Source organism: Bidens hawaiensis, unplaced genomic scaffold (genome assembly GCF_021521415.1).
Source record: "Bidens hawaiensis isolate Kalapana, Puna unplaced genomic scaffold, B.hawaiensis_p1.1 tig00060198_1, whole genome shotgun sequence".
Taxonomy (NCBI): Eukaryota; Viridiplantae; Streptophyta; class Magnoliopsida; order Asterales; family Asteraceae; genus Bidens; species Bidens hawaiensis.
The window spans coordinates 38,920-64,267 of record NW_027506459.1 but is presented as its reverse complement, the minus strand read 5'-3'; the positions used below and the strand labels follow the sequence as shown (position 1 = coordinate 64,267).

At 33.0% G+C, this 25,348-nt stretch overlaps 2 protein-coding genes across 2 annotated transcripts; one reads left to right on the top strand and one right to left on the bottom strand.

Moving 5' to 3' along the window:
- The first annotated feature begins 12,275 nt into the window (after positions 1-12,275).
- Positions 12,276-17,963, top strand: LOC143617906 (putative LRR receptor-like serine/threonine-protein kinase At4g30520). Its single transcript, XM_077090309.1, has 12 exons — positions 12,276-12,399; positions 12,497-12,629; positions 12,732-12,803; positions 13,444-13,587; positions 13,759-13,830; positions 14,932-14,991; positions 15,143-15,243; positions 15,321-15,454; positions 15,562-15,571; positions 15,749-16,093; positions 16,874-17,253; positions 17,610-17,963. Exons 1-12 carry the CDS (start codon positions 12,306-12,308, stop codon positions 17,961-17,963), a joined length of 1,899 nt encoding a protein of 632 aa, XP_076946424.1. The 5' UTR covers positions 12,276-12,305.
- Positions 17,964-21,054: 3,091 nt separating this feature from the next.
- Positions 21,055-23,469, bottom strand: LOC143617905 (large ribosomal subunit protein eL42). The gene is made up of 4 exons (XM_077090307.1): positions 23,400-23,469; positions 21,517-21,696; positions 21,341-21,415; positions 21,055-21,270 (listed from the first exon to the last, which is right to left on the bottom strand). Exons 1-4 carry the CDS (start codon positions 23,400-23,402, stop codon positions 21,211-21,213), a joined length of 318 nt encoding a protein of 105 aa, XP_076946422.1. The 5' UTR covers positions 23,403-23,469; the 3' UTR covers positions 21,055-21,210.
- Between the last annotated feature and the right edge of the window lie 1,879 nt (positions 23,470-25,348).

Below are 25,348 nucleotides of genomic sequence, written 5' to 3'. Positions count from 1 at the left end.
GATATATAAGTGCGTAAACATAAAATCCCAACAAAGTCTAGATTATGTGTAACTTAAAGTAGATTAGATTTCTTTTGCGCATGCAAATGTGTAGTTAAATTGCATCGTCACTTCTTGAAGATAAGTAAATTGTAACACCCTAAATTAATAATAATTTACAAGTGTCTCCGAGATTTTGAGTGTCTCGAGCAAGTATGAGCCCTTTAAATATATAAGTTTTTTCCTTCATACATCGACGATACTGAGATAATAAAAACAAAACAACATGTTTATTTTGGAATTGGAATTACGTGTGTTGGGCCAAAAATTGGTGGGGTTAAATGTGTATTGCTTGGGCTAAATATATATTGGGTTTAACCATTAATGTGTTGGTTGCGCTATATATATATAGGGTTTCATGTGTTTTACTTGTACATGGGAAGATTGTGTTCAAATTCACCAAGGAATATGTACTGAAATATATTTATTTGTATCTACTACCAAACAGATAGACACTATTTTAAACATGAATGTATGAAAGTAAGTGTTCGAAGGTACGATTTAGTTCCTCATATTTGTTTGCAATAGTCGTTTATTAATTAGTGTTTAATTTTTATGTGAGTGTTTCATGAATATTGAACCATGAGGACTGAAGCTGTCAAATGAGAAAGTTGGTGGGCTAAAGCTGGTGTATTGGATAGCTTGGGGACAACAGAGGCATACTTGGATAAAATGGAGGACTAAAAGTGAAAGTCTGTTAACAAGTTGTTAACTTGTTATATAGCAAACGAGTCTGTTCAGTTACGATATACAATCTCTAGATATTCTCTCTCTGAACATATCTCTTCATCTTGTATCTCTCAAGATCATCTCTTCAATTTGGATTCTAAATCTATTAGGATTCAGATTTGGTCTTGAAGCTGAAGATTACTGAGTTGGTTTCGGTATGTTTTTGTATCATAGAGTTGTGTTCATATTAGAATTAAGTTTTTTGTGTAATTTAACATCTGTAAGATTGAAGTTCATGTTAATAAGATTAGATGAGTTTTATGTTTGAATCAAGAGTTTGTACAGTAAGAATGTATCTTCGGGTGCGTATATGTAAGCATGTGAATGTAATGTATGTTGCCTGATTAACTAGAACTAGCTTGAGGGGGACACATGGCACTGGGTGAAGACTGGGCATCTGAAGAGAACAAGGGAAAGTTCATGATGTTATGTTTGATGTTTTATATTGAGACAAGTAGAATGATGTTTTTAAACAAGAATTAATGTTTTGTAATATAATCTTTGAAGTTTAATTTATTTCAAGAAAGTTTTAATTAACTCTGATATTTAGAATTGTGTTTATAAGTAAATCCAACGCCAAAGTATGGCACCCAAGCTCGGGGCCTTACAATATATGCAATATTAATGACCCGGCTGCTAACCTATTTGGGACCAATTCACTTAAAGTTTGAATCTAAGCAACCTTGGACAAGCCTGAGTCCAAACTTCACTTATCCATGTTGATTAGGTTCGTGCGCATAATCAAACCTGATTTTTATTGATTTTAACTTTATATATTTACATAATAGTTAATATATATATAAATTATTAGTACATAAATATCATGTATTATGTTAGGTTATATATAGAATATTGATGCCAAAGCATCCTATAATATTTTAACTTGAATTGCGAAGTCAATTCCTCTCTCTCTTTTTTAGTTTGTTTAGTTTTGTTTATCGTTAAAATGATTTTATCTCTTTGTTTGCTAAGGTTTGATTCATCCTAAAACGAGTTCAAGTTCACAGGTTTTAAGGAATAACCTCGCTAAATCTATACGTAAATCAAGTGAATAAGCGTGTACGAATTGAAACCAAATCTTTTTGAAAAGATTATGAAACTGAATCAATAAAAACAAAGTTTTAAATTGGTTCGTTGTTATTTTACATTCTCCCATTGCTTTCATATTACACTGAAAATTTGGAATATTTAATTAAATTTGCACGATGAGACTACTATCAATAACCTTTTTCTTCATAACCGAATGAAAACTACTATTACATGTTATTTACTTTTAAATTGTTTATTTTGTGTCAATGGAAAATATGTGATGCAAAGGGATTTGATTTTGTTTTGTTATTTTAAACCGTTTAATAAAAATGCCGAATTAGACATGTTTGATCATTCGTTATATGTTTAATTTCAGGTTGACATATTTAATTAATCATATCAACTGTCAACATATCTAAAATTAGAATATTAAAGTTAAATAAAGTACATATATTTTTAATAAGGCTATATGTAACGGTGAAATGCCCTTTGTCACGTCACCCAAATTAGGCATGGAACATTGTTGTTGGAGCATTTTATGCAAAGGGGTGGGCCGAATAATGAACATGCGGTTGATTGTTTGCAGATTTTATTTTATTACCCAATAAAATGTCTCGACCTCATCGTTCTTTGTTTATAAAAAAAAAGGTTAAGCCTTTGTGAGCATGATACTCATGTCTATGTGAGACGGTGATGTGAAACCATATTTTCAGTTTTTAATGAAACCATCACACACAACCTAAACTCAGATTGTTTACAACCAACAACTGATTATGATATGTTTAACTCAATATTAACTTGCTAACTCATTTAGAGCCCATTTGACTCATCTCATTGACGACTTACCCATTGGCGGGCCCACAAAGGAGCTCATGGGTGCACGAAAGCCCATTGAATTTTGAAATTTTCGTAGAAACGATATAGAAAAAATATTAGCAAACTCATAAGGATTTTATAGATAAACCTATTCTAACAGGTTCTAAGATTGTATAGTGGTAAACCCATGTTCATTAATCGCCTTGTAGAGAAAGGTTCCTAGTTTGATTTCATTAAGGCTTCTTTATTATTTTTCATATTATTAATGTCCCTCATATTAAATTATTCATCATTGTAGTTATTTATCCATGAGAAGTAGTAATATAGGACGAGTTGACTTTACTCGCACAAATGTACTTGGTGTAGTGGTAAAACCATAAAACCCTTGTTCATTAATTTGATTGTGTATTTTTCTAATTAACGTTTATTTTATAATTTTGTATTTTAATATGTACTCTGTCAGGCCCAACCCGAAACTCTAACATATGGTTGTGAAAAATTTGACCACCGAAAAAAGATGCACCCGTTGAGAAAAAAATCCTATGTCCGCCATATTCTTATCATACTATTTTAAGTGTGGCCGAATTTACGTTTGTATAACAAAAACAAACACGCATAAATTATAGAGTAAACTGCGGTTTTCGTCATGTGGTTTGTCAAAATCTGCGGTTTTAGTCCAATAGTTCTAAATCTACGATTTTCGCCCTGTGGTTTCATTTCACTTGCAATCAAACCCGACCCCACTAACCCCGTTAAGTATGGTCGTTAACCCATCAGCGTGCCCCTCATGTGAGGGACAATTTTGTCCTTTTTCCCCCCAAAAAATCCCCAACCCTAATTCGCAGGCCCTTTTCGTGAGAGGCTGAGGTGTATTTGGGGAGAAAAAAAGACAAATTTTGTCACTCATGTGAGGGGCATGATGATGGGCTTAACGATCAGACTTAATTGGGTTAGTGGGGTTCGTGTTTAATTGCAAGTGAAATGAAACTACAGGGACGAAAATCACAAATTTAAAATTATTTGACTAAAACCGCAGATTTAGACAGACCATAAGAACAAAACCGCAGTTTGCTCTAAGTTATATTCAAGTTAACAAGCTAAACCATCAACTAATTAACTTACAAGAAGACTGCCTATAACAAACTTGGCCTAAAAATGATATAAAAATAAAAGATATGGGTGTGGTGGAAGAGAGAATGTGTGCAGGCACGGGTAGTACCTTTAGCTTTTAAAAGGGGACCATTGGTAACCACATTGTTAACTTTATGCCCCTTTTTTTTTGCCTTTGCCTCAAATCTTTAAAATTGAAATAAGCATGGAAGAAGAATACATGACACGCACACCAACAATGATTTTCATGCCTCCCTCACTTGATCATTATCAAGTACTGTTTTTAATCTTATGAAATTATAAGTTTGTAAGCAATATAATAAAAATTGATGGTCACACTAAAATATAAGCCAAAAGCTAGGTTATAAGTAATAATAAGCAATATAGTCAAATTGGATATATAAATTTCCTTAGGAGATTTTGATTTAGAATTCGTAGTTTTATATATGCTTTTGAAAAGCATGTCTCGTAGCCATCTAATACTTATTGGAAGTTAATTCTGAAACGGGTCGTCAAGAAAGTTAACGGGCAAGTTTTCAAAGAAAGTGACAGTCGAAGGGGTATTTTGAAAGAGCTTGATAATATAGGATTTAATAAATAGTTTTAAAGTTTAAATAGTTTTTTATTTAGTGTTTGAATGTTTTGTAAGTTTATCTAGTTGTTTGAATTACTAGATATTATAATAAACAGAATGACCCGATTTTTGTTAAGATCACAACTGTGTTAATGTGTTTTTGTCTGAATTCCAACAATAATAAGGTTAAACAGTTGATTTTTAAATTAGACAATGAAAAAGAATTCTAATAGCATTAAAATTAAGCCAAAATTACAAAGGTCGCGAACATGCTAAAGCTATGATAGAGACTGTTTCCAAAGTGAACATGAAGGCAGTGAAGATCATAAAATGAGAAACAAATAGACCACACCTAAACTTATTGGATCATATTATCTAGAGTACGATACCATACCAACACTGATTATACTAAAAAAAACACATGAAACAAATAGGCATGTTTTATAGAGAAAATGATTTCATATAATAAGTTCAAGTTAAAGAAAGAAACATATTCTAGTAAAGAAAATGATTTCATATGATATGATTGTTTCTACTTGGCCCTAGGTATGTTGTTATGTGGTTGACAAGCACATACATGAAAAGGTTGATCACATCATGTGTTTATGTTTTACAATTACATGAGTTGCCTCACTTTTAAAGATCTAAATGCATTATATCACATAAATCTTTCATAGTTATTGAGGTGCTTCATATTATTTTATCCCTTTCATATCTAGGGAAATGTTAAAATATAAAGGGAGACAAAAATAATAATGATGAGATGGATTTGTGGCCATACAAAAAACCATTAAAAAAATTCCTAAAAATTAATAAAAAAATCATAACTCAAAATATAAATAAAAAGTAAAAAAATTAAAAAAAAAACAAAAATGTTTCCCTCATCATTCTCGTTCCAAAAAAAAAACCCGAAAAGACACAATGCAGAGACAAAAGACACAATGACGAAAATGAACAAAAGACACAATTATAACTAAAAAAAGACACAATAAATCATAAAATATAACACAATGCCGAACAAAATATAACACAATATCAAGAAAAAAGACATAATGTAAAAGAAAAGAGACACAATCAATGACAAAAATAAACACAAAACACAATGATAAACAAAAAGACACAATGGTCTTTTCCACTCAACATTGTGTCTTTTCGATTTTTTTTAAGAACGAGGAAGACGGTGGAAACATTTTTGTGTTTTTACTTTTTTTGTTTTTTTTATCAAATTTTGAGTTATGATTTTTTGTTTATTTATTTTTAATTTTTTTTGAAGGGTTTTTTTTGTGTGACTATAAATCCTTCTCATCCTTCTCATTTTTGTCTCCCTTTGTAGAATAACTTGACTTTTTATATCTAATCCTCGAATAACTATATATAATAATTAATTTGGTTAATATAAAAAAAAAGGAAGAAGATAATTCAAATAATATAACTTAAAAAAAAGCATAATTAAGTGTTTGTTATAATCTCAATGTTATTATAACTTAAATAAATGTTTGTTTTAATTTAAATATGTTTATCATTTTCTTTCAAAAAAAAATTATTAAAACATGCAAACAGGGTCAACCTGGTGGAGAGGCAAGATGGGCGATCGTTCAAGGTCCGCTCTCCCTGAGCACTTGATTTATCTATTTAAAGAAATTTATACAAATTTATATTTTGTTTTTATAATATAAGTTTATACATATATTTTTTAAGAAATTTATATACTCACCCTGGGCTTCTGGATTTTTCAGGATTCTCGAAGACGGTCTAGCATGCAAATGAAAATATTACAAACACTTGATAAAGACTATCAGATTTGGCAAAACCTTATAAAAGTTTTAAGGATTTATATGCAATAATGCATGAAGAAGAGGATAGAAATATAAAAAGTACGCACACACATGTTTCTGAGAAAGACAAAAGGTGTTTTAGAATGTGAGAAAGCTTCTCTATTGGTTTCTTTTTTTTATTGTTGTTCACTTTTACTTTCATTAAAAAATAATTATTTTAAATCAAATCTTATCAAAGATCATGTTTCTTTAAGGTTAAGTAAATAAAGACTCCAATGTCTTTTTAACTTTTCATGTTACATGATGGAAGGTGTTCACAGATGGGTCGATTCGGTTCGGTTTGAAGACATAATCAAACCAAAATTAAAGCATTCGGTTGATCAGTTTTTGTATTGGTTTCGATTTAGTTATGAAATGCTGATCATATTAATTAGCTTGAAAGAAGTTTAGTTCATTAGAGTTGCTAAGACCATTTTTCTTGTTTTTAATGGTATTTCATTTTTTTCCATGTTAGAGGATGTAGTTAGTATGTATAAATAGAATTAAGTTATGTTCTTTAAATTAATCGAGTAAGCTTTTAATACTAGATTGCTGGATAAAAGATTAGCCATTGAATCAATGATAAAGTTAAAATACAAAGGACAACAAAAATGAAAAGGGTGAGAAGAAATATAATCCGTTGATCTTAGATTTGAATGGTGGAGATTAATTTAAGAAAATAAATTGATGAGAAGCGCATAAAGGTAGGGCTGTAAACGAACCGAATGAACACGAACAACGCCTTGTTCATTTTCGTTCGTTAAGAAAATAATGTGTTCACGAACGATTCACGAACACTTACCGAACGAGATTTTATGTTCGTGTTCGTTCATTAAGTTAATTAATTTGTTCACGAACGGTTCACGAACACAAATAAAATCGGCAGAGCCTAGAGATTGAGACCGATGCATTCATCAATTTGAATAATGAAATCCTGTAAATGAATCGAATGAATAGGAACAAGGGCATGTTCGTGTTCGTTAATTTATTTATGTTCATATTCGTTTATTTAAAAAGGGACATTTGTGTTCATTTTTTAAAAATCTAAACGAACATAACTGAACAAAGATAAACGAACATACATGAACAAATGTAAATAAACACAAACAAACATAAATGAAACACTTAAATGAACACAAATTAACAAATATAAAACCTTTAAGCAGATGACCTACATAGATAATATTTAATTATTTTCTATTAACACATACACAAACATATATAAACCGACATAAACGAACATAAATAAACGAACGTTCATGAACATAAATGAACGAACGGAACATGTGTTCATGTTCGTTTTTAATTAAACGAACGCAAACTTTTTGTTCATGTTCGTTCGTTTATTAAATAAATGAATATAAGCGAACTTCCCGCCGAACAGTTCACGATAGTTCACCGAACGTTCAGTTCATTTACAGGCCTACATAAAGGTAATAACTAACTTTTGTTAACTTTCTCTTTCCACATGCAAGACACATGTCAATTCCCTCATCATTTTAAAACGTTCATAGCTTTTTCATGCAACATTATTATTATTTTTATTTCACCATAATAACAAACTTTTTTTATCTTTAATATGAGTATCATATTGTTATATAAAAAAATTGGTGGAATTTTATATTGTGTTATTGGTTGTTAATTATTATTTTTAATTGGGTTTTTCTATGCATTGTGTTATAGATTTTGGTCATTGTGTTATCAATTAATACTCATATTAATGATAACAATTAAAACAAAGATTACGTCATTGTGTCTTTTTGTTTGTCATTGTGTCTTTGTGCTCATCATTTGTCTTTTTACTTATCATTGTGTTTTAGTCATTATGTATTACGTTCAAGTCATTGCGTAATATGTAGTTTCCATTGTGTTTTACGTTTCAGGTCATTGTGTTATATGTATTCACCATTATGTTCACGTTTCAGGTCATTGTGTTATATGTATTCACCATTGTGTTTTACGTTTCATGTAATTGTGTAATATGTATTCATCATTGTGTTTTATGCATTAGATAATTTGTTGTTATTTTATCATTATATTTACGTATTATTATTACACAACCGTATTATTAGCATTTAAAAAAAACACAATGATGATTTGAAAGACACAATGATGAAAGAAACACAATGATAAACAGAAAGACACAATGACGAAAAGAAACAAAGACACAGTGGCGTAATTTTTTTTTATATTTTTATATAACAAAGTCATACTCATATTAAAGATAAAAAATCGTTTGTTTATTATGGTGAAATTTAAAAAAAAAAATAATGTTACATGAAAAAGTTATGGACGTTTTAAAATGATAGAGGAATTGACATGTGACTTGCATGTTGAGAGAGAAAATATGTACAATTACTTTTATACTATTTTACCTTTGGTCCCCACTTAACACATGTTAATCAACTATGGCTTCTCACACTTCTCATTTTTGTTGGCCTTTATAGAATAACTCAACCTTTGAATCAATTCAGTATTGATCAATGGGTCATGTCTAAGGGTGCAAACGAGTTGAGCTACTCGTGAGAAACTCGAGATCGGGTCCTTAGAAAGCTCGATCGAGCCGAGCTTAATCGAGCCTGAGCTTAAAAGTAAGCTCATTTAATAAACGAGCCCGAGCCCAAGCTTCACTTATCAAGCTTGAGCCGACTCGCGAGCCTAAACGAGCATGTCATTTATATAATTTTATAAAATATATATTTAATAATTATTAATTAATATATATAATGTTATGAAAAAATAAATAAAAATAACTAAATAATAAATCTTATTTTATACATAAAACTATAATAGCAAAAAATATATAAAAGTAATTATAGTTATATAAAAAATAATTAAAATAGTAAACGAGTCAAGCCCGAGCCGAGCTCGAGCTTGAAAACCTACTCACGAGCCGAGCTCGAGCTTTAAAAATAGAGTTCTAAACAAGCCGAGCTCGAGCTCGGGCTTTGCGTAAGTTAAACGAGCCGAACTTGAGCCTAGTCGAACTTAACTTAAAGCAATAGCTCTAAAAATTGCTACAAACATATATTAGGGTCAAGTATCTGTTTTAATAAAAAATATTAATATAGAAGTTTAAAATATATATCATGTCACAGAGACTTGAATAACAATTTACACTTACAAGTTTAAAACTTTTACTATTGATATGCAGACCTTATTGTTTCTACATGGAATTTAAAAAAAGGTGTATTAGTTTTTATTAATCTCAATTATCATTTTTTGGTTGTTGCCGGTCCCAACTAGTGAATTGGCAGATAACAATATCACTTTTTATCATATTTGTTTATAACGGTCTGCGACTAACAGAATTCTAGCGTCGTTAGCTGCAAGTCGCATGAAAAGCGTTTTTAGCCGGAAAACTCACATTTTTCCCGGAAAAATTAACATTTTCATCTTAAACATCTTTGTACCTTAGATCGGACCTTTAGGAACTTTTTTCTAGTAAAAGCCCAAATTATTGAGCGGCCCTATAACAGTCGTCAGAATCGGTTGGTAGTGCTCAAGTGGTGATAGTTGGTTGGTAGTGCGTCCTTTGGTGGTGGTGGTGGTGGTGGTGTTTAGGTAGTGTTAAGGTTGAGTTTTCCGGTAAAAAATGTGACTTTTCCGGCCAAAAACATTTTTCCGGCGGCATGCAAGTAACGGCCTTAGGATTCTGTTAGTCGCAGACCATTGGGAACAAATGCATTAAGAGACGGGACTGTCAGCAGCCAATTCATTTGTTGGGATCGGCAGCGACCAAAAGATGATAGTTGAGATTAATAAAAACCAATATACCTTAAAAAATACATATAATATGTTGTAGCAAGTCTATAAAATAAGTACTACGACAAGAGTAATTTTGTGTCAACCCAAGGCCGATAATTCGATATGCTAGGTGGGCGATCTCACATGACCCAAATAAGAAAGTTTATCATCTTCTTTATTTAGAACTTGTACCTGAATTGAACATGATAAACAAGTTTAATTAGTGCCTGAATCTCAAATAAAAGCGAGCCAAGTCGAGTTTGCTTGGTAATAAACAAGCCGAAATTTCAGCTCGTTTTAAAATTAAGTAGAGCGAGCTAGCTTGGTAAGGCATCAAGCTCAGCCTAGGCAAGAAGTACTAACGATTGTGCTTTCATAAAAGAACTTCTAAAAAAGGTCTTTTTTTAAAGGCACATTTAATAGTCGCATATGGTATTCAAAATCTACAACTGACCCTGATTAAACGAATTTTTATCAGTTTAGACAAGAATTCATGTAAGGTTTTGAAGATGTAGAGATTCGTAACAAGTGCTAACATGATTTAGATGTCGTGTACTCGTGTAACTCCCTTGTTCCTAATCTTATGAATATCCACAACTCACATCCTATTTTCTTTAAACTTTTGACTCCTCATTCCTAATCCCCTTAACATGATCAGTATTTAAACACAAGTGATATAAAATATGAACTTATTATAATTCTACAATTTGAACGATGTAATTAGGAAGATTGTCAAAATACATTTTTTTGCCTTTTTATATATAAAGTTTTGTAGTCTTCTTCCCAATTTTATTGTTAAAAATATAAATTGTACAATTATAATAAAGAAAAAAAATCCTGTGAATGAAAAATGGTGTGTTTGGGTGTATGGTGGATTTAAATGGTACAGGAAGAAAAGCAAATAGAGTTGCAGGGAAGTAATGATAAGGAGGCAGTAGGCAGGGTGTAGTGTAGTCTTATCCCATCCATTTCATCTCATCTTATATCACATCTTAGTCGATCACATTCTTAATAATTCATGATTCCCTATATTCTCCTACCAATTGTATCAAATATATTTATACAAATTCTTCTACTAAAGTTCAAATGTTTTATATGATTATGAAATATGTTTGATGCTAAAACTAAATTTGTTCGAGAAAATCAAGAAAACGACTACTCTTGTTGTATATTTATACGTCGTTAAGTTAAAGGTAATGAAATACTTTACGGCTCCACGTATCTAGTTTATGCTAACATATATTATAAACGAAGATGAGATTTTACATCTTAGTAAAAACTAGCAACAAGCTAGACGGTACAAAAAGGGTACCAAAACTTCATCAAATACAATCAAATCACGAAATTAAAATTACACCATAGTTACTACATAAAAAAAATTGTGGTTGATGATCCATGGGAACCTCAAAGCCTTCATGCCATTAAAAACTTTATGTTTACTTGCAATAAAAGTACTTTGAAATGTATAAAACTCGTCCGTTTTTAATATTTTCACAATAAATATTATTTTCTTGATGAAAGCTAGGTTACCCCTTCATAATTCATACACGATCAACCTCGCATGGCTTTGTTTTCATGTCGTAAATTCGCATAACCAAAAAGGGTGCTAGTACTTTTTCATAGAGGTATCCTTATTGTATATTTACATAATTACATAATGAATTATGAGATAATTCAACTAATTTCACATATCAACTTTATATTCACCTATTATAAAAATTGAAATGCATAAAAATTGAACAGTGTTTTTCTGAAAGAAAAATAATAAACAAAAATAGTTTCTTAAAAAATCCATAAACAACAAAATTAACTTATTCAGGCTGGCTGTTGTGGCTAACAACACCGTGCCATAGGGGCACGAAGGTAGCGTCGCTAGCCAGTTTACACTTGAAGCGGTGAACATGATGTAGCACAAGACAACGTGTCAGATGGCTCCAACACAGATAATGGTGATGCCCCGTGTTAAACCAAAACAACTTGTCTAATAAAAAGAGTAATTGATAAAATGAATTAAGTTGTATAAAATATAATTATTAAATCTTTTTTTACTCTTTGCTTTGCTTCATCTATTACCACAATAGCAACAGTAAAAAGAAAAAGAAAGTGACTAATTTAATTTAAAGAAAGAAAGAAAGAAAGAAAAGGAATAAGCGCATGTTAGCCAAACCTGCGCACGTTAGCCATTAAAGCATCTTGAAGCTCATAATTTACACTTTACACCCCTCACTCACTGTCACTGACACCACTACCATATCATACCCCACCTGATTCTCTCTCTGTACAAATAACACTCTTCCAATTACAACAATATTGCAATAAACTTACCCAAAATTGCAGACAAAAATTAAAATCTTGTATTCCCAAAAAAAAAAAACATTTTTTTTTACATATACCCTCTTTATATTTCTTCACAATTAAATGTATTTCACCTGCATTGAATAATAACCATGCTTCAATCTTTCAAAATTCTCAATTTCTTCATCCTCTGTTTTCTTCCCCTGTTTCCTCTGTCTCTGTGTTATGAAGCAAGAAACCCTGAAGGTTTTGATCAATTTTTTAAATTTTTTTATATTTTTGATATGGGTTTTTGATTGTCTACATGGGTTTTTAATATCTTGATCTGAAACTATGTGTGCAGTTGTATCTTTGATTTTGATTAAAAATGGGTTGAATGATCCTCATGGGGCTTTTAGCAATTGGGATGAAGATTCTGTTGACCGTTGTAGCTGGGCTATGATTACTTGCTCAAATGATAATCTTGTTACTGGATTGTATGTTATTTTTAACATATTTATACATTTATTGTATTTGTATATTAAATATTTTTACTGTTTTATTTAATTTTCTAAAACCCTTTGTGGGTTTTGTTGCAGTGGAGCTCCTAGTCAGGGTTTATCAGGAATATTGACAGGGGTTATTGCTAATCTTACAAACCTGCGTCAAGTGTAAGTTTTATAAATTTTGGGTTTTCTTGAAAATGTTATAGAAGTAAAAACAAATATAAAAAAATAAAACAAAATGGGTAATTTGTTGATGAATAGCCTGTTCAAAAAGCTCGCGGCTTGAAGCTCGGGGCTCGTGGCTAGCTAAAAAAAGTCGTATAAAACTAGCTAAAATAACTTGATTTGAAACGAAACTGTGCTCAGCTCGGGCCATGGCTCGGCTCGTTGGCTCGATCATAAGCTCGTTTTACTTCAAGCTCGAGCTCGTTAACTTTTGAGCTTGAGCTCGAACCCACCTTGGCTCGATTCGTGAACATGATGATTATAACAAGTTGTTGTCAAGGGCAAGTTTTTATAAATTTATGTTATCTTGAAAACATTCTTGAAAATATCAAAAAATAATTAATAATAATAAATAAATAAATAAAAAGTGGGTATTTTGTTGATGATTATAACAGATTGTTTTCAAGTGTAAATTTTTTAAATTTGTTTTCTTGAAAACATTCTTGAAAATGTCAAAAAAAAAGGGTGCTTTGTTGAAATGTTGATAAAAAATTGTGTTTTCTGGAAAAAAATATTGATAACATTCTTGAAAATGTTATAAAAAATAAAAAGGTGGCTAATTTGATGAAGATTATAACAGGTTATTGCAGAATAACAATATCTCCGGCCAAATTCCGGTGGGCATAGGACACCTTCCAAATCTACAAACATTGGACCTTTCAAATAATAAGTTGACTGGTCATGTGCCTGAGTCACTTGGTCTTTTGAATGATTTGCAATATTTGTGAGTGATTTGAAATTTCTCTCTCTTAAACTCCTTAATTGAGACATAATCTTTGATGGGTCAATTTTTGTTTTTAAGTTAAATTGACCGTTGAATTGTTTGATTTTGTTTTTCTTGATTTGATATTATTTGACCCCATGTTTGTTTTTGATTTTGTCATGTAATGAGTAGAAGGTTGAATAACAACACCTTATTTGGAGCTATTCCTTTGTCCTTGGCTTCCCTTCCTCAACTAGCACTCTTGTGAGTTTATTTATTTATTTAATTTATTATTTTTTTTGTCACTTAGGGAAAATCTTTATTTGTGTTATATGAGTTGTTGTTCTTACAAAAGGCATAGCTATTCCCACACCACATAGGTTATTTAAACACCAGGTCCTTCTATACGAGTCGTATAGGGGCTATATGAGCCGTATAGGCCAGAATTAAGCCATACTGTGTCGGAGCGTGTCTCAGTCTATACGGGTCATATAGAACCTATACGACTCGTATTGACTGAAAAAGCTGTCATAAAGTACATTTGTCAGTCATGCAAAAGCTGTACGACTCGTATAACCCCTATACGAGCCGTATATACTTATTAACACGCCTTGGGGGTGGTGTTCGAATATAACAACCCCTTACAAATTATACGGTCATACGGGTCAATATATTTATACGGGCCGTATGAGTTGGTGTTCTTACAAACCATACAGGCCAAAATATTTTATGATCCGTATGGTTTGATGTTCTTACAAATCGTACGTATTGTATGATGTGTTTGACTGACAAAGAATCGACATTTGTGGCAGTGCACATCATTGAACACGTCATATGGGCCAAAATATTTTATGATCTGTATGGTTTGATGTTCTTACAAATGGCATTGCATGATGTGTTTGACTGACACAGAATCGACTGATGTGACAGTGCACATCCTTGAACACATCATACGGGCCAAAATGTTTATACGGGTTGTAAGAGTTGGTGTTCTTACAAATCATACGGGCCAAAATATTTTATGATCCGTATGGTTTGATGTTCTTACAAATCGTATGCATTGCATGATGTGTTTGACTGACACAGAATCGACTGATGTGACAGTGCACATCATTGAACACGTTATATGGGCCAAAATGTTTATACGAGCCGTATGAGTTGGTGTTCTTACAAATCGTACAGGCCCGTATGATCTGTTAGACCGACACATAAGCGACTGATATGCACACACCACTGGCAAAGGCCATACAGCCGTTTAACTTTGTTTATACGGCCCGTATGATGATTGCCAGTGGTTTACATATAGTAGCACTCTTTATTTCGGTTTGAAATCATTGTATCATTTATAACATTTGTTCATTTCAGGGATTTGTCAAACAACAATCTCAGTGGTCCTGTTCCAAAGTTTTCAGCAAGAACATTTAAGTAAGTATGCATGAATCTTGTAGATATGAAACGGGTCAACCAACTACCAAGAACGGTTTTTTTGTTGACCCGGTTGAATTTCTTGATTATATTATGCTCTTTTCTTGATATAATGATATAAAAATGCAATCTTTATGTGTTTCTTGAACAGCATTGTGGGCAATCCTATGATATGTGGAACCCAGGCTAATGAAGGTTGTTACAGGTCAACTTTGCCCGAGCCTCTTTCTTTTGAGCTCAATCCATCATCAGGTATAAACTTTTTAATCATTTGATCCTCTTTCTGTCTCTAAACCAAGTTTCTCTCTCTAAAGGTTGCAAAATTTCAGGAAAAAGTAAGTCAAAACGAGTAGCAATCGCGCTTGGAATCAGCCTCGGATGTCTTGCACTTCTCCTTGCATCACTTGGAGTTCTCTTGTGGAAGAGAAGCCGAAACCAAAGCAAAGCATTCTTGACATTAATGGTATAGTTATATCCCTTTTGTCACATTTGACTTTCAAGGTCAACGGATCCCGTTTTCAGTTACATTTTTCGATATTATATTTACATTTTTTTTTCACAATTTCATAGATATGTTCAAGTATGTAACACTTTATATATACTCAGAAACTTTGATGCTAAATCTATTAAGTATGCATACTAAATTTTAGGCGACAAAAATCCAGGGTTGACCACAAAAGTCAAACATGTAAACTTCAATCTTCATGTGATCTATAGTTTTATACTAACTATTACTTTGTTTAAATGATACAATCAGATATACCAGAAGAGGGTCTAATGAACTTAGGCAACTTAAGAAGCTTCACATTTAAAGAACTTCAATGCGCAACCGACAATTTCAACTCAAAAAACATCCTAGGAGCCGGAGGATTCGGTAACGTTTACAAAGGAAAACTAGGAGACGGGACTATGATTGCGGTCAAACGTTTGAAAGATATTAATGGGACCGCTGGAGAGTCACAATTTCGGACCGAACTGGAGCTTATTAGCCTAGCGGTTCATCGGAACTTGCTCCGGTTGATCGGCTACTGCGCCACCCCGGTTGAACGGCTCCTGGTTTATCCTTTCATGGCTAATGGCAGTGTGGCTTCAAGGCTTAGAGGTTTGTACTTTGTAATATAACATAGTCTACTGTATTATTATCCAAAAGTCAACATGAGTCAAAGGTTGACCTTATAAAAATGGAAACTTTATGATATGTTTGTGGGTCGCAGTTGACATTTTCAAAAGTAAACGTGGGATGTGTTTTGGGTACTATGTGAAAGTGGTTAAGAGTTGGTACACTATTTTGGTGTTTCATGTTATTGTGGTCCTTCAAGAAATCTTGAAACATGATCAAACATAAATCTGGCAAAATGGGCGAGTCGGGTTGGATGATGGGTCAAAACGGGTTAGGGTCAGACTTGGTTTGGTCAAACGGGTTAGAGTGAAATTGAGTTCAGGTCAAAACGGACCACTTAAAAAAAATCAATTTAGTTCAGGTCAAGACGGGCCACTTATAAATTTTTTTTTGTTCGGGTCAAAACGGGCAGGTCGGATTGGGTGCCAGGTCAAAATGGGTTCGAGTGAAAATCAGTTCGTATGAAAACGGCCACTTTAAAAACAATCAAATTGGTTCGGGTCAAAACGGGCCACTTAAAAAATTTTATTGGTTCGGGTCAAAATGGGCCAGTTAAAAAAATCAATTTGGTTCGGCTCAAATCGGGCACTTAAAAAAAGTCGTTTTGTTAGGGTCAAAATGGGCCACTTAAAAAAAATACATTTTGGTTAGGATCTAAACGGGCCGTTTTGAAAAGGACAACTTTTGTTCGGGCCAAAATTGGTTCAGGTTGATTCAAATATATGGTATTTGTTTGATTCCTTTTTAAACATTAATGTTCAGGTAAACCGCCACTAGATTGGAACACACGTAAAAGAATCGCGATTGAGGCTGCACGCGGTTTATTATATCTACACGAGCAATGTGACCCAAAAATCATCCACCGAGACGTGAAGGCGGCTAACGTTCTCTTAGACGAGTTCAACGAGGCCGTGGTGGGCGACTTTGGGCTAGCTAAACTCCTTGACCATGCTGACTCACATGTTACAACTGAGGTTCGTGGTACCGTGGGCCACATTGCACCAGAATATCTCTCCACGGGCCAATCTTCAGAGAAAACCGATGTTTTCGGTTTTGGGATTTTGTTGTTGGAACTCATAACGGGAATGAGAGCGTTCGAGTTTGGGAAAACGGTTAATCAGAAAGGCGCGATGCTCGAATGGGTAAGTTTTTTAACTAGAAATTTTTTTATTTGTGTGCGCATTACTTAGTTGTACTATTCGTCGACATGCATCGGTAACTTGTACTCTTTGGACTAGTAGTTAAGAGTAAGTCTACCAACTGTACCATATGGTCACATGGCCTAGACATGCTAGACATGCAATGACAACTTATACAATTGCAAGGTACAAGTCCTTGATGCACAAGGTACAAGTCTAACAGCATATTGACCAACTTGTACACTTGGAATATGGACCAAAGTGTTTCACATACATCCATATTGTACACCTTGCACAACTTAAAAGCCATCAATGCACAACGTACAAGTGTTCTAAGCATCGAAAACGTTTCATTTCAGGTGAAAAAAGCACACCAAGAGAAAAAAGTCGAACTTTTAGCAGACAAAGAGCTCGGAACGAACTATGATCAAATCGACGTGCATGAGATGTTACAAGTGGCGTTACTTTGTACTCAGTACACCCCTGCCCATCGACCAAAGATGTCCGAGGTTGTTAGGAAGCTAGAGGGGGATGGTTTAGCCGAAAAATGGGCCGCAACACATAGTAATATAAATCCTAACACTATAAGAAAGAATGGTATGGTCCAAAAACTTGAAGACAATGATGATTACTATACATCAAGCATGCTTGGAGTGATGTTGATGGATGATGACCATGATCCCCATGCCATGGAACTCTCTGGTCCTAGATGATTATCAAATGTTGCATACTCAAATAGGAAGGTTAAGAGAATAGTGTTACATTTGGTGATTTTTTATTTTTTTTTAGTATTTAAAGGGTTATATAAAGAATTGGGGATGTATATTTGGTAAATAGGTTTGATATTTTTTTAGTTTTATTATGGCTTATTATTAGGGTCTAAATTATTTTTCAAAGCTAATATTAGGAGAATAGGTGTAGAAGAAGTTAAGTGTGATGTTTATTTACTTATGTTCTATTATCATTGGATGTGTTTTGGTATGTATAAAGTTGGTTAACTTTTTTTTTTTTTTTTAATTTGAACTCCATTTATATGTGAAATTTTGGTTGAATATTAAATTTCTTTTCACTTCAGGAAATTTACTATATATACAAATATTTATGGTATGACTGTATATGAATACAAAATAGTTATGCAAAATGTTTTTGATATTAAACTAAACTTATAATCAACTAGCAATATTAAAAGTTAGTATTTGATTTCTTTATTTTTTTTCTTTATAATTATATATATATTTAATGTGTGCATGTCCCAAAGCAAAAGTGAAGTATTGACCAAAAGTTGGTAGAGACAAGGTTTCCTTTTCCTGTCATGCCCATCTTGTTCTCACTGCTTTCCATTTTAGTTATATATTTATTTTTTTTCAAAAAAACAAAACAAGTTTAAATATAATTTTTTACTTTTACTCTTAATAATAATAACTAATAGTTATGTTCAATTGTTTATAAACTAGTTTTAATTATCCTACATTTTAACATACATTTTAAAATTGAAAAAAATAGGTGATTCAATTACATTTTAAATATAAAAGCCTATTTTATTTATATTATTTATAGCTTTATTGGCACCACTCCAATACCACTCTCACCAAACAAAAGTAGAAGATGGAATAATAACATAATTGGCAAAAATATTCCAATTCAACCCTCATGCTACAAAATAATGATTCATGAAAAGGTAATTCTATCTAAAAAATTATTCACTTGTGATGTTTTGAGTCATTAAGGTTGAGGTTTGAGTCATAAAGCTTGCTCCATCAATATCAATAAGGCTTATCTTTTCTTTTTTCCCTTATACATAATATAACAAATTATTATACGAGTGAACTGCGGTTTCGTCCATGTGATTTGTTCAAATCTACGGTTTAATCCAATAGTTTTAAATTTGTGATTTTCGACCATGTGGTTTCATTTCACTTTCAATTAAACCTGAATTCACTAATTCCGTTAAGTATGATCGTTAAACCCATCAGCGTGTCCTTCATGTGAGGGACGGTTTTGTCCTTTTTTCCCAAAATACACCCCAGCCCCTCACGTGAACCGGGGTGTATTTTGGGGAAAAAAAGGACAAAACTGCCCCTCATGTGAAGGACACGCTGATGGGTTTAACGACCAGACTTAACAGATTACTTAATTCGGGTTTAATTGCAAGGGAAACGAAACCACAGGGACGGAAATCACAAATTTAAAACTATTGCACTAAAACACATATTTGGACAAACCACATAGACGAAAACCGTAGTTCACTTTTATTATATTAACCACATCTAGTAACTTGTTTATATAAAATAACACATAACTCATGATTGTAGGGAACAAACTAAATTATTGTGTTTTGATGCTTGGTTTTGAGTTATGTTATTCATTGATGATAATACAAAATAAGATCTAATATCACATATGCTTAAAAATTGTATCTACATATCTCAATGATAATCCCGAATTCAAAAGCCGTTAGCGAAATTCTAGTCCATTACAATTAACAGACGAACACGTTATAAAAATTTTAACTAATGACCTTTTGCTTTAACAAATTTCCCCCTCGAAGCTTTCTTCTCCATCTTCTCTCTTTTCTTCCGAGTCTTTTCATCCTCTTCAACTTCCTGTAAATTAGCATAAAGTTATAAACCGATAAAGATGGCCAAATGGGCAGGTCGTGTAACATGTCTAACAAATGATTAGCGTGTCATGAAATTCTATGATATCTTATGTTTTTAATACAATTTCTGATACTGGTCAAGTGAAAACACGTTAGAGATATGATAGACAAAAAACCTCAATATACCAATTCATTAGTAAACGGGTCAAGTGAAAACACGGATCTTACCACAACACAGATCCACCAAAACTTCCTAGATACAATAGGCGCGAGTTGCACAAAACAAGTAATGTAAATAACATCATGAAGGTATGATCCACCAAAACTTCCTAATACGTTATATATTTAGACATAATGTATAGGCCTAGCAATTTCTGATACGGACCTGTATACACGACAAACGACATGTGGCTAAACAAGTTTGGGTTTGAGCTTATTACATTTTATCTTGAAGTCTTAAATAGTTTGACAAGTTTAAGACATGGCTAAATTTGTGTTCAAACAGGTTAAACACATGTTAACATGCTCATGACCTGCTTAATCCTATTTTATATTTTTAATTTAAAAAAAAAGTAAAATATATAGCATATGCGTTAGTTACCTTACGCCCCGCCCCGCGCTTGGTTTTTTGTTTCTAAATATTAAGAATTAGTTAAGACTATTGCGATCTTTTGGCAACTTTTGTTTCACTACATATGTGATATTTATCAATGTACAACAGATCTTAGACGTTGTACTAGAGTTAACTTGTGTCCACGCTTATTAACCTAGGCTCGTTAAAGTGCGTTGGCTGGCGCCACATGCAACCAGCATTTAATGCGAAATCGGAGCCGGACATGTAAACAGGTTGGATGAATCCTTCACAATTTCACATGCTGGAAGGATTTGTAAATTGTAAAATCATTTCAATTAAAGAAATTTGATGAAATCAAATCAAATTCAAATTCATTTGCCAACCAAACACATTGAAAATGGAATTGAAACACGGAAACAAAGAAAACTATCTTGTGAAACAGTTGTTTTACTAAAATGAAAAGGTTAATGCTTATGATCTAATGATGCCTTAACAGCTTAATGCTAGAAAAAATGTTGGCTACAGTTAAAATCAATTCGGTTCCAAACAAAACCACCATGTTTACATCTAAAACACGCAAGGCAACATATCACATACAACTTGCTCAAGTAAAAAATAGCAACCAACACTAAAACAGTCAAAAACACAAGATTTCCATTTCTCCATACAGATGTATCAAAGCAAAAACAGAAACTTGCAATATAAGTATCAAAAACTTAAAACACAAAAGTCTGCTAAAATCAGAATATGAATAGTAGTAGCTGCAAGCACGCACACAACAAGACGCTTAGAAAAGAGAAGTTCCCTTTCCCTTCTTGTCTCCACCGATTTCAAAATGCTTGCACCTCTGCACAAAAAAAACGATCAAAACATAAGCAAACAACCAAACACACAAACTATAAAATATAAAATATTACCTTAATCGGGTGCTGTGAGACATGCTTGCAACCTTGGCATTGCAACCTTAGCACAATCTTCTTTGTGGTTTTTGCCTAAATCATACCATCAATCATAAATAAAGTTATTAAATCTAACAAACTTAGAGCATTTTGAACCAATATAATATAAAACTTAGATGGAAATATAGACTCACCTTCTTGTGAAAGACGGGCTTGGTTTGACCACCATAACCGGATTGTTTCCTGTCATAACGACGCTTCCCTTGTGCAGCCAAACTATCCTTACCCTTCTTGTATTGGGTGACCTTATGCAAGGTATGCTTTCTGCATTCCTTGTTCTTGCAGTAAGTCTTCTTCGTCTTGGGAACGTTCACCTACAAATAAAAAACAAAATATAATCACACAACAATTTCAATTATAAAGATAAGCAAGTACAAGTGATCTTATTGTAGCTACAAGACAAACAAATCAAACTGTCTTACTCACAATAATAATAGTTTATCTTCTTCAACAAAGTGTAAAATCCAAGCATAAAAAATAGCACAATTGCGCTGACATTTGTGGTTGATTAGTACAAAGATTTTAGTTTTCACTTTCTGAAATGTTCAGAAGTTTGTAAGTTTTACAGTGTTGACTAACTCGCAAGACGCTAGTCAGACGGTGGGGTATCTACTGATCTTATTTAAGCCACAAAACAGACAAATCAATACCAATAATCTTACTAATAATAATTTAAGCAGTTGATGCGAAAAATATCAGATATCGGCCGAGGACCAATATTTGAGAAATCGGTTATCACAGTGAGATATCGGTGGGATATCGGTAATTTTAGTATCATGCAGAATTTATATATATAGCCCCTTAACACTAACAATTCAGTATATTCTCCTCCTATTAACAAATTAACCTTTTGCGACAATAACAACTGTAGCAAGTAGGAACTGATTAAGACTCGAAACACCAACATTAAACACTAAAAGTTGAAAATTAAGACTTAAAACACTGATATCGGTAAATATCTCCGATATTATCGGTACCAATATTCTAACCAACATTTTGACCGATATTTCAAATGAGGACCGATAACCGAGATACCACCAAGATTGACTGCATAGATAATAATAATAGTTTTTCTTCAAAAAAATAGTAAAATCAAAGCATAAAAAAAGAACACTGTCGCGCTAACATTTGTAGTTGAAAAATATGTAGATTTTAGTTTTTACTTTCCGAAAAGTTGAAACTTTTGAAAGTTATACACCGTTCATACCTACAGTATATGCAAGGCGCTAGTCAGACGGTGGAATACCGGCTTGCGACAACTAACGTTTAGTTTTGACTAGGGGTGCAAACAAGCCAAGCCGAGCCCGACTTGGCTCGTTTAACTGACACAGAGCTCGAGCTCGGCTCGGGCTATATTTTCAAAGCTCAAGCTCGGCTCGTGAGTACATTTTTAAGCTCGAGCTCTACTATATATCAACTATTTTGAAAAATTAAATAAAAATTAGATAATATATATTATTTTATATGTAAAATTGTAATATAAAAAAATATATAAAAATGATTATCATTATATAAAAAATAGTTGATATATAGTAATATATCAACTATTTTTTATATAATGATAATCATTTATATATATTTTTTTATATTACAATTTTACATATAAAATAATATATATTATCTAATTTTTATTTAATTTTTCATAACATTATATATATTAATTAATAATTACTAAATATATTTTTAAAAAAATTATACAAATGACAGGCTCATTTAGGCTCGCGAGCCGGCTTGAGCTCGATAAGTGAAGATCGGTAGCCCACTGATATTCAACTGATTGATGCATTATCATGATTTTCACAGCTTATTTGCAAATTAAAAAAATGCATAATCCATATACATACATCAATTACATTAACATATCAGCTCTCAGTTAAAACGCTCTTAACAGATTACTACACAGTCATAATTACAAATCGCTAATTTACAGATCTAACGGCAATCAGATAAATACATAATAAATAAAATAATTTTACAGATGAAATAGAGAAGAAGATAGATAGATCGGATTAGATACCATGGCCAACGAGCTGCTGCTGCTGTAATTCGCCGAGAGATTGATTTGACTGCCGCAGGAATGAATTAGGGTTCTTGCTATTATTATTTAAGGCGGCTTAGGGTTTCATTTCGATATAATAATCTGGATTGGGCCAAACCCAATACAACAGGCCCATATTGGTTTATATTATAATAACTTCTTGAGGCCCAAACTGGAACTTATCTCACTAATTACAGATTTCAGAGGTAGAGGTGAAAAAAGCCCGAATCTGGAACCGGACCCGAAAAAAAATATCCGGAACCGGTTTTTTTATACCCGTAACTGACCTTACCCGTACGGTACAAATAGGGTATGCATTTCAGTACCAAAACATGTACCAGAAACCGGACCCGATTTATACCCGATAATACCCGAAAACCGGAACCGGGTTTTTCAATACCCAAAAGCGGGTTTTTCAAATACCCTATATATACTCGAAAAATACCTGAAAATTATCCGATCAATACCCTTAAAAAGTGCAACTCTCTTAAAAATCCAATCTATACCCGAAAAAACCCAAAAATAAGGTTTTTTCAATATCTGGAAATATGGTATTCAAATACCCGGTTTTTTAGAATACCCGGTTCTATACCAGACCCGAACCTGATATATAGAGTATGGTATTTAGAGACAATACCCGAACCCAAACCTGACCCCGGTATTGCCAATACCCGATTTTCCAATACCAATCATACTCGAACCCGATTTCATACCCGAACTCGGGTATTTGAGAATCCCGATTTGTGCACCTCTATTTAGAGGTGCGCACAAATCCGGTATTTCAGTAACCGGAATTGGGTAGGAACCGGTTCTAGGTTTGGTCAAACAAAAGTCAAGAACCGGGACAGGTAAGAACCGGTTCCAGGTATCGTCGGATATTTGACTGGGTTTTGTCGAGTCCAGGTTTTGACCAGGTAAAGGTGGAACCTGGTCCAGGTACGCTTTTTCTAAGGAACCAAGGGTTGTGTAGGACCGGGTCTAGTTAGGTACACCAGATTTTTTTGTCCACCTCTATCCTTGGTTTAAAAAAGCGCGCCTGTGGCGAGCCGAGGCGAGAGGCGACCTAAGGCGAGGGCCTCTTCACTTTAGGCTAATTAAGGCGAGCAATGTTTAAAAGGCGAGCCTGAGGCGAGATTTTTAGGCAAAAAGTGACATAAGGCGAACTCGAGGCACTGGCCTTTTGTACACAAGTGGTTTTTTAACCTTCTAATACTGGACAATATGCTTTTTAGGTTGTATGTATAGCCGTATAGGTAGTTTATATATTAAGTCATATTTAATGGTTAAATATCGCTACGTTATAGGTCGGGATGCTAAAACCATGATATGTACATATATAAAAATTATATAAGTATGTTCGCCTCGTGTACAAAAGGCTCTCGCTTTTGCGTTTGGCGCTTCACGCTTCTGTTTTAAACCCTTTCGCATTTTTCACCTCTCGCTTTTTAAAACCAAGCCTCTATCACTAACGGAAATTTATCAATTTTGTTACGGATGGTAAATTGAGTGGGTTAACTTTGTTACTAATGATAAAAAACGGTGTTGTCATATGTAAATTGCATGTATTATATGGTATATAACCTTTGTGAACACAACGCTGCGCAATCAAGTAGTTTTAGTAAAGTTACACTTGTATACCGTATAAGGTTATACGGATCACGTAAGTTTTGAAAGCCACCTTACAATAGACTCGTATAATAATTTATTTTTTTATTTTCATATGGGCACGCATAACATTTTACATATATTATTCAGAAAATATGAGATTATGCAGGTCGTATGAGATATGAAAAAGGCGGTACTCATAGTATAAAATATGAAAAGCTATTCGAGACATTTGATGTGTGAAAAGACTACTACAGATTATATGATAAGATATGTGAGTGTTTAAATAGTGTATGGAGTGTTCTTATAACACCAGACGTTAA

Coding starts and splice junctions, on each gene's coding strand:
- LOC143617906 (XM_077090309.1), top strand. CDS start 12,306: ATGCTTCAATCTTTCAAAATTCTCAATTTCTTCATCCTCTGTTTTCTT. Junction 13,831..14,931: donor CTTCCTCAACTAGCACTCTT/GTGAGTTTATTT, acceptor TGTTCATTTCAG/GGATTTGTCAAACAACAATC. Junction 17,254..17,609: donor AAGGCGCGATGCTCGAATGG/GTAAGTTTTTTA, acceptor GTTTCATTTCAG/GTGAAAAAAGCACACCAAGA.
- LOC143617905 (XM_077090307.1), bottom strand. Junction 21,416..21,516: donor AGCCCGTCTTTCACAAGAAG/GTGAGTCTATAT, acceptor GGTATGATTTAG/GCAAAAACCACAAAGAAGAT. Junction 21,271..21,340: donor TCTCACAGCACCCGATTAAG/GTAATATTTTAT, acceptor TTTTTTGTGCAG/AGGTGCAAGCATTTTGAAAT.